General features: G+C 58.9%; 1 protein-coding gene across 1 annotated transcript in view; it reads right to left on the reverse strand.

Annotated features, from left to right (window-relative positions):
* Positions 1-3,795: 3,795 nt before the first annotated feature.
* DDB1 (damage-specific DNA binding protein 1, 127kDa) overlaps positions 3,796-9,861 on the reverse strand; it is a 26,740-nt gene continuing 20,674 nt past the window's right edge. Inside the window, exons 23-28 of the mRNA XM_014544541.1 lie at positions 7,094-7,264; positions 6,646-6,755; positions 6,267-6,436; positions 6,011-6,113; positions 5,034-5,157; positions 3,796-4,512 (exon numbers count right to left, since the gene is read on the reverse strand). Coding sequence (XP_014400027.1) covers positions 4,429-4,512; positions 5,034-5,157; positions 6,011-6,113; positions 6,267-6,436; positions 6,646-6,755; positions 7,094-7,264 — 762 coding nt within the window. The 3' untranslated portion in view covers positions 3,796-4,428. The remainder of the gene's footprint in view (positions 4,513-5,033; positions 5,158-6,010; positions 6,114-6,266; positions 6,437-6,645; positions 6,756-7,093; positions 7,265-9,861) is intronic.

Genomic DNA, 9,861 nt, shown 5'->3' on the forward strand with positions numbered 1-9,861 from the left:
GGAGGCGCAGAGTCCCGGATGGGGTCAAAGATCGGGGACCCCTGGGGGCGGGGTTTGCCCTCGGCCCACTGGCCCTACCTGGGCTTGGGATTCGGCTTCCTGAGAAGGGCCGTGGGCGGCAGACGGAGGCCCGCGGAGGGAAGAGACTTGCAGCCAGGCTGGCGCTGGAGGCTGCGCCCCCAGACGCTGCTGGTCTTGGTGGAGCCCAGATGCCTGTGTCCAGGTGCTGGGCCCTTTCACTGCTGGGCAGTTCCAAGCCGGCCCCAGCCCGCCTGCAGGTCTCCGCCCTGATCCTGAGTGAGCGGGCCAGTGGACACTAGCCGGTCTCGAACCCGCGGGCCACTCTTCGCCCCCCTTCTGCAGCTGCCCCGGCCAGTGGGCGTGGTGGGCAGGGAGTGGCGAGCAGGTGGCGGTGGCCAGGGTCATCCCGCAGAGGAAGCGGACATCCGCCTTCTCCGGGGGGATCTTCCCCAGCCACCCAGCCCAGCGAGCCAGGCTTGGCTCCAGCATCTCCAGGGATGAGGAACTCGCTACCTGTGGAAGGGGGGCCACTCCAGCTTGAGTCACTGCTCTGTCGGGAAGTGCTCTTACTTCCCATCCAAGTGACCTGTTCCTGTGCTCCTGCCTCACAGCTGCCCGCCCACTGGCTACCTGGGCTTGTCCCTGAGGCCCTTAACATCGGTGGCCACAGATGAACACGCTGTGCCAACAGTAGCCTGGGTGCTTGCATTTTTCCTTTCGGATGCCTTTATTTTTCTATATTTTTGATTTCCAAGAGGAAGGGAGAGGGAGAGATAGAAACGTCAGTGATGAGAATCATTGATCAGCTGCCTCCTGCACACCCCACACTGGGGATTGAGCCCACAACCGGGGCATGTGGCCTTGACCGGAATCGAACCTGGGACCCTTCGGTCCACAGGCCAATGCATGCCAGCGAGTGCTCGGACACTTTTCCCAACGCATCCTAATACCACCTGGCCTTGGGGCAACCCCCATGATGCTGTGGGTTCAAAACAAAGGAAAACCTCAGGTGTTTTTGTTGTCGTGTTTTTATGTTATTAAATACAAGCTGCTAAGCCCACCTCCCTACCTGAACCTGTGTGGTCCAATTTTTGCAGATGTTTACATTTAGGCTGGTTTTCTCACTTTGTTAGTTTTGATCCATCTTCTGAGCTAAGCTACAAATTCTCAGAAATAGGTTGCGAGAATATTCTGCAACCTGAGTTGAATGTAGCTTCCATATTTATGTCCATTCAGACCCCCAGGGCATCTTTCATTTGTGCCTCAAACATCTGCAGGTGCACTTCCTCCCTCCACCACTCACACTGCATTCCTCCCCCTTCCTTACCAAGTGCTTCAGTGTCCACCTTCCATGACCACGGAGCCACAGATCTAGCTCTGGGATAGACACAGAAAGCTCTTCTCTCACTTGGGCCCACCGATGGAGACCACCATCGATGCCAAGCAAGTGCTCCACCCTGGCCCAGAAGCTACCTGGTGCCTGCTCCGCCCACACTCCAGCACCCCTGAGCGGCAGTGCTCCATGTAGCCCCGCCCCTGCGTCCGCCCTTCACCTGACAGGGTCTGCCCCACGTTGGTCAGAGAACAGCTGTGGGGCAACCTTGTGTTAAAGAAAAGCCTCGTCCGCGTCCACCCGCAGGAGGAGTCGGGGTCTTGGAGGTGTTGCAAATTCCTACTGGAGTATTTCAAATGGGACCACTTTCTAATCTGGCATTTCTCACGTTCCTGGCTCCTCGGACCTTATGGCATCCATCTTGCTCTGCTTATCGAGTCTGCTTCTTCAATTTACTTGTCTCTTTTCCTTTTCTTGTCCTTTGGTTTGTTTGACCCGAGGCTCAAAAGTTTGAACCCTGAGAGTCTTGGTACCGGTCCTCTTCACGGACTAGTTGGTCATATCCCTTAGTCAGTTCTTCAGTGTCTCCTCCCCAAGTCTGGCTTATGGCTTCTGAGTAACAAAAGGGACCTGCATCGTAGGTGGAGGATCCACATTGTTGTTGGCGCAGAAAGGCCTCTGGCTTGTGACCCTTCCAAACGGTTATGTGATGAGCCAGTGTTTCTATTATTCTCCCAAAGGTCCATCGGAGCTCGGCCCTTGCATCAGCGCCTCTCCTTGGACCTTATGGCATCCATCTTGCTCTGCTTATCGAGTCTGCTTCTTCAATTTACTTGTCTCTTTTCCTTTTCTTGTCCTTTGGTTTGTTTGACCCGAGGCTCAAAAGTGTGAACCCTGAGAGTCTTGGTACCGGTCCTCTTCACGGACTAGTTGGTCATATCCCTTAGTTCTTCAGTGTCTCCCCCCCAAGTCTGTGGCTTATGGCTTCTGAGTAACAAAAGGGACCTGCATCGTAGGTGGAGGATCCACATTGTTGTTGGCGCAGAAAGGCCTCTGGCTTGTGACCCTTCCAAACGGTTATGTGATGAGCCAGTGTTTCTATTATTCTCCCAAAGGTCCATCGGAGCTCGGCCCTTGCATCAGCGCCTACATGGGAGGCGTAGCAGAGCTCCACGGGCAACCTTCACCCCTGGCGCCGCGATGAGTGGTGTGAAGGCGGATGGGAAAGTGTGGTCAAGTTTCCAAAAAATGATGGGATCCAATCCTGAGTGAATAAACCCAAGATTGTAGGAGACTGTGAGGGCTCTGCAGCTCCCAACGTCCAGGCCGCAGCCTGGCTGTAGCCTCTGCTCACTGTATTGGGTCTCTTGGCTGCAGGTCCACCCGTCAGAAGCACCCGAGGTCATCACACTGCATCGTGCCTTCCTGGCCGGGGCACCTTGGAGTCCACCGCCCACCCAAGATGACCTTTCCACCCGCTGGAGGCTGCTGCGTGCCCGCCTCAGCGGAGCAGGTCCCTGGCACAGGCAGGCCTTTGCAATTCAAACCCGGCCTTGAAAGATTCAAGGCACAGTGCTGAGTTTCAAGTTCAAACTGTGGTTTTGAGAGATGCTCATTTTTTCCCTTAAGACCTTGTGTATGCTCACACCCACCCCCGGGGAGCCCGGGAGAGTAGGGGAAGGGCAATGGCGCAGGAGCGCCCCGCGGAGGAACTCGCTCCGAGACCCCCAGGCAGAGGTGCTTCCTGGCCTTTTCCTTTCCTGCCAGAACCTCTCAAAACCACAACTTTCCTGAAACTGTATCAAAGGCTGGTCTTAAAGGAGCCGGCCAGTTCGCCTGGGACCAACCGACTCCACGTGGGGACAGAGCAGCCTTTATTCCCACTGGATCGCTGGGGGAAATGGGGGCTCAGACACTGACCCACTGAGCTAAAGACAGACTCTGTTTGCTGGACAGAAAGGTGAACCCCAAGTATGCCCTACACTTGTGTTTTCAAACCAAAGGACATACAACTACAACCCAAAGGGCACGTGCCCACAGGAGGCTGAGAAGGGCGTGAGGAGCTACTTGCCCGTGGCCTCGGAGCAGTGTCGGGGGCCGGTCGTGGGAACTGCATCTGGCTGTGAAACAATGTCGGGAAAGGCAGCCCAGGCAACCCCCAGGCCCAGCAGGTGACTAACAGGCAGCTGGGACGCCAATGGTCACCGGTCACAGGTAACCAGACCAGGGAATCAAAAACCTGACGCCATCACCTTAGAGCTCACGTGGCTGAGGAGGTGCAGACGCCGCCCTGCTACCTGAGAGCTGAGGAGGACTTTCCGGCAGCAACGGCAAGTGACTAGCAGCCGCCATCCAGGTGGGGAGTGAACTTGGGGAAACTGGGCAGTGTGACCAGGATGCTGGACTGGCGGGCAGCAGGAAGAAAAGCAAAAACACATGGATCTTTCCTCTTAGACTCTACTTTATTTGGTAAACTAACCACCAATCACGCCCACCCACCTCCTCGCTGAAGAAGGCAGTCAGCTCCCCACACACAGAAAGGCTGTGGTTTGGGGACCAACCATCATCTCCGATTCTACACGCAGGCAGCCCCGGGCTGGTGGTCAGGTCTCCAGACCAAAGCTCTCAGAGGCAACAGACGGAAGTAAAAGGAAGCCCTCACTTCAAAGACAATGAACCCTCCCTCCCTCCTCCCTGTCCCACGGCCCCCCACACCCCAACCTAAATAGAGATAGCAGAGGACAGCGCATGAGCATGACACACACAGCTTCCCTTCGGCCACGGAGCTGCACCCTCCCTGGAAGGGCGGCCTCACCACCAAGGCCTGTGGCCGCAGCGGGGCGGGAAGCAGGTGCGACGTTAAAAACCCAGGGAGGAAGGTCTTCACCTTCGGCCACTCCCCGGTGTCCGGGAGCTGGTTTAGTTCTAAGAACCCCCACGTCCACACAGGTGACTGGCTTCTGGGACAGCGGCTTAGGGAGAGGCTTCCCGTGGCCGAGAAGACAGCGGCGGGGGAGGGGAGACGGAGGGCAAAGCCTTCCCAGAGGGTCTGCGAGCGGGAGCCCTGCCCTTGGCTAATGGATCCGCGTCAGCTCCTCCACCACCTTGATCAGGTCGTCCGCCGTGGCCTCTCGCTTCATCCCGCTGCCATCGTCGTACTGCGGGAGGGAGGAGGAAGGTGTGCGGGCCGCGAGGGGCTCTCCCCCTGGGGAAGGGCATGCCTGGCAGGGAGCCCTCAGAGGCCCACACCTCTCCCTTGGGGTACAGCCCAGCAGGTCTACTGACCACGAGCCTGGCTCGGAGCTGCCGCCTGGGGGGACATTCCGCGCTTCCAGGATGGACCCAGAGGCACCATCTCCAGGGAGCAATACCCCAACTGCAGCACTGGGCCACCTCTCTTCCCGGTGGCATTCTGGCCTGCCTCCCTCCCGTGGGTCTGCCAGAATCCCAATGTGCCCCGAGGTGCCCTCATTGCTAAAGTGCCTGGTGGGGACCCAGGAGGCGAGCTCAGCTACATCTCCTGTCCTCAGACTCCACTCCCCGGGCAGCAGGAGAATGAATACATACAAGGGGCCACGGGTCTCTGGGAAGTGAGGCGGGAGGCGCCGGAGTTCAGCGGTCCCAGCGTGCCCTGCAGCGGACTGTGTGACGGCCCAGGGCGGGACACCACGCAGCTCACCTGAAGGTTTGCCACCACCTCCTGCATCTTGGGCCGGCTGATGTCCAGGAAGCTCTCAATCAAGTCCCCGTCGATGAAGCCGGTGGCCGGTTCTGTCTTCCGCTCCGTGTGAAAGGACCTCCAGGTGGAGGGAGTTAAGGAATGTGCGTTACGTGGAAATGCCCTGACCTCAGTCACGCCCTCTGCTCAGGCCACAAGCTGACCATCGGGACGCGAAGAGGAAACAGACCCGCCTGGGAGCCTCATTGCTTTCTGGACCATCTCGGAATGAAAGACCCGGAAAAGCATTACCTGCTCCAACGGCTCTCAACAGGGTGATCTTCAAACAACGTTTTCAAAAGTACAGCTCAGGCTGCAGCGCAGAGCCGGGAGGGGTGGTGCTCACAGCGCTGCTGCACGGTGGGCTGTGTGCGCGCCTGGAGAGCCCCTCCTCCAGGCCCAGCCGCGTCTGCACAGCTCAATCCACTAGGCTCAGTGGGACAAGGCCTGCCCCAACTGAAGACCAAGGGCGACTCAGCCCCTCCCCCGGCTACAGCTAGGCCACACGGCCTCGTCACAGCACGACCAATGCCACAGACTCAGCAGGAGCCCCCAACCCCCACCTCACCCCCCGCTTCTTTACTTTTCCCAGCTCCTGCAGCCTCTCTAGCAAGGGTCCTCAGACACCACTGCCCCCAACAAAATCTCTGAAAGGAGGTTTCTATGTTGTCATAGAAAATGACTGTTTGACATGCGATGCCAGCAGGGCCAGAGGCAGACACGTTTCAGGGACATAAATGTAGGTTTCCAAGGTGAACCAGGTGACGCTGGGTTATTTATACTATTCTCCCTCCTGTGTGCCTGGATTTCCTGTGAGCTAAAAGGGCCGGTCCCACAGGAGCCGTTAGGGTTCTTGGACAGCAGTGTCCAGAGCAGCTGGGTCAGGCCGCTCTCCCTGGGCGGGGCGTGCTGCTCAGCAGGCTCCTCGGGAAGGATATAAGGAGTGCTCGATCTTGCCCACGCTTTTGATGACTTTATTGAGCCGGTTCTGCATGTCCAGCAGGAGGTTGTACCAGCTCTCGGACAGGGAGGTGACCAGCCCTGCAGAGCAAAGGGAGCCCTGAGATGCAGAGCCGGCGTGGGCAGTGAGGGCAGCCCGCTCGCCGCGGTCTCTGCTGCCCATGCCCGCTCCATGCTCTTCCCTCTGAGCGGCGACCTGAGAGGCTGGGCGGGAGCCCCAGCAGGTGCGCTTACCAATCATGCCGTTGACCGTGCCGAAGAGCACGGAGCCCTGCGTGGGCGTGGACGTCTCGCCGAGGTTCTGCATGACCAGGGAGCCGTGACAGAAGACGTTGACGAACTCGCCCAGGTGGAAGAGGCCGACCTCCTGGAGGTGCTGCCGCTCCTCGTCGGTGGTGGCAGCACTGAAAGGCAGCGCGACAAACTCACCACCCTCAGCCCCTGCGCTTCCCGGGGACCCACAGCCCGCAGCACAGGGCTGGGCCCCAGAGGCTGCCTATGGCCTTGTTCTCTCAGGAAGAGCCTGGACTCTGGAGGAGCCCGCGCCTGAGGGGCCCCGTGTCCTCCCCACCACAGGCCGGGCCCAGCCCCTCTCCCCACGGCTGTCACCCACCTGTCCTTCTGACACACGAACAGGTTAAAGGCGTTCTCAGCCCCCAGGAAATTGTCATCGTCCAAGATTTCCACAGCGCTCATCCAGTTGGGGTTAAAGTCCCGAGCAATCTGAACACGAGCGGGTGCAGACGAGAGAACAGTCAGCAGAATGCGTGGAGCCCGCGCTGGGCCCGCCGTCTTTTGGCCAGAAACCCAGAGTCTGCCCCGAGGAGGCGCTGCCCGGGCCTAGCAACGGCCACTCTGGAGGTTCTCCCCGTCTCTGCCGACGCAGCCCAGTGGCTGCAATTACCCAGAAACGGAGATGCTCACGGTTCGGGACGGGGCTGCAGGAAGACTTCACCGCAGGATGTGCCCTCCAGGGAAAACGTTCCTGTCCCCCGGGGCTGCCTGCCCCTCGCCAGAGACCGCCGGGCAGGACCCCGCTGAGCAGGGCCCGCACCCCGTACCTCCTCGAAGTTGCCCTCCATGGGCTTGTAGGCGAGCAGCAGCACGGAGCGCATGAGGTCGCCCACCAGGATGAAGTCGCCCTTGGTCTTCAGGTAGAGCGCCATGATGTTGTTGTAGTGGTTGCACTCGGTGCGCAGCTCCTTCTCCGCGGTCCACTCGTACAGCCGCACCTGGGGGGGCACCGTGCCCGCTCACAGGACTGTCCTGCCTGCCCGCGTCCTCCCTCCCAGCCCGGCACCAGGGCATGTGGGCCATGAAACGGCCTGCTGAGGGCGTGCATAAACATGCCAGCATCTATATTTATGAGCTACGACAGCAGCGAGCACCTCAAACTGATACCAAGTTTCCCTTTACATAGAAAAGGTGCATAAAGACAAACGCTGAGTCAGCAATAACGCCAGCCCCACTATGAAGACGACAGAAGACGGTTTCCTGTGACTGAGTTTGGTGGCAGACTTGCACAATGTTCTAGAAAGAAGATCCATCTCCAACTTCGCCATCAGAAAGGAACAAGGTAGCCTCCCAAAAATCCGCCTGTTCCAAACCTTTCTCAAACACGTCCGTTCCTGGAACCGGCGACGTGAGCCCAACGAGAGGGAAATGAATGGGAAAGTGAACCGCCTCGCGTAACAAGGCTCCGCAGTCCTGAGCCGGGGTTTCCTTCTCCTCCACTCAATGCTGCTGCCGTGACAGCCACATCTCCGAGAGAATGAAGATGCTTTATCATCGGCAGACAGACACCTGGCAGAACCCAGGCTGAGAGACACACTCAGCTCCCGGGAGAAGCCGCCTGGCAGGCGGTTCCAGGTCCCGGGGCCCCACCTCCGGCCTCTGCACAGGAAGGACAGGATGTACGAGCCATGATTTCTTGAGATGTGGCCAAAGAACCCTCGCTCCACAGGGGTGGCCTCCAGGAGTCATTCATAACTACAGTGGCCACCACCCTCCATCAGCAGGGCCAAGGGGAGGCCTTGCTGGGGCCTCCACACCGCCACAGCGGCGGGAAGAAGGGGCAAGAGCGCGACACACCCCTCCCTCTATCTGCCACGGAGACGGTCAGACACCACCAAAACCCAAGACCCCCTCAGCCCAGGTTCTAGACCTCGCTGTTCAATACGGTGGCCTCGAGCCACACACGGCTACACGACAGCTGGCATGCGGCTAGCCCCAGATGAGATGTGCTGCCATCGTAAAACACACCCGGCTCGGAAGCCTTAGTATGAAAAAAGGAAAATATCCAATAATCTTTATATTGTCCCATGTTAAGTAATACTTTGAATCTACTGAGTTAATAAAATGCGTTACTAAACTTAACTTCACCTGCTGCTTTTTGCTTTTATTCGAGTGCCTTCCAGGAAGTTTACAATCACACGCGTGGCTCCTGTGGCATTTGAGACGGCGACGGACTCGACAACAGCTCCCAGCTCCTCACCCAACCCCGGGGCCCCAGCGCAGTCCCGCTCCCCCTGGAGCCGCTGTCACTAGGCCCGGCGACCTGCTCTCTGGCCAGTCCCTTGTGGCTCTAACGGAAACGTAGACCTTTTCCTAGGGCCCTGGGCCCTCTCAACTGGCTGTCTTTCCTCCCATTGTCCCTCCAAGCACCTCGGCTGCCCTTTCAGACTCCTACCACCTCCCCCTACAGGCACCAGACCCTCCCACCTCCACCCCAGCCCCCTGCTCTCTCACATACAACAGTCCTGTAATTCTTGGTCCTCTAGCATCCACACAAAGAATATCTTTCCAATACCTTGACCTCTGACCTTGTCTGACCCCCCTTAGAGCCTGTTGTTAAAAATAACTCGAGAGTGCCCTGTGCGCAGGTCCTTTCCCCAGCTGCCCAGAGCCACCGCCAGCCGCTCACAGCGCCCTCTCAGCGTCCCAGCGGCAGACAAGCGCTGAGTGTCCTGCGGTCCCGTCCTTACCTTTGCTCTCTCCCCCTTTCCCACCAGACGCCTTGAGGGGTTCCCAATACTCCTCACCCCTGCGGAACCCTCTTCCTCAGGTTCCCCTCCTCCCACCTCTCACCCAAAGTCGCCCCCGACCCCCACGCTGCCAAAGCCAACGGCCAGTTCCAACCCTGAGGTTCCCTGACGCGCGGGCAGCACGTGCAGTTTACCAGCCCCCTCCTGGTTTCACGTGATTCCATCCAGACCTGCTGCCATCGCCAGCCCACCGGTCGCCTGGCTCCGCCTCCCTCATCCAGCTCCTACTGACACCCTCACTCAGATGACAGCGGACACCAAACCTCTGGTGCCGCCACCGCACGGAAGACACAGATTCAGTCTCTGCCCCGATTCCTAAGCGATAGGGTGTCAGAAGCACTTTCCCCGGAGCCTCAAGCCCCTCAGAATTTCCTGGGTGAGGAGTCTTGTTCTAGTAAGGCCACTCCTGGGGACTCCTGGGTAGTGTCAGGATGGGGTGGTCACTCGGAAGACTAGAAGCTTGGAACTTGCAGTCCCACCCTCCTCTGGGGAGGAAGGGGCTGGAGACCGAGTTAATGCCCGTCGTGCCCACAGGATGAAGTCTCCACAAAAACCCGACGTGCAGGGTCAGAGAGCCCTCGGCTGGTGAGCACACCCCCGACCGGGAGGCGGCGCACCCCACCACCATGAGGACAGCGGCTCTGCACACAGGACCCTTCTGAGCAGGGCCACTCACCCGGCTCAAACCCACGTGCACTGCGGATCTGATGCTCCTGCGGTTCACATAACCACGCCTCCCAGACCCCCAGCTCCCCCCTCCCCTCTCCCCTCACTGCTTTATCGTT

The sequence above is a fragment of the Myotis brandtii genome, unplaced genomic scaffold (genome assembly GCF_000412655.1).
Source record: "Myotis brandtii unplaced genomic scaffold, ASM41265v1 scaffold369, whole genome shotgun sequence".
NCBI classification, from domain to species: Eukaryota; Metazoa; Chordata; class Mammalia; order Chiroptera; family Vespertilionidae; genus Myotis; species Myotis brandtii.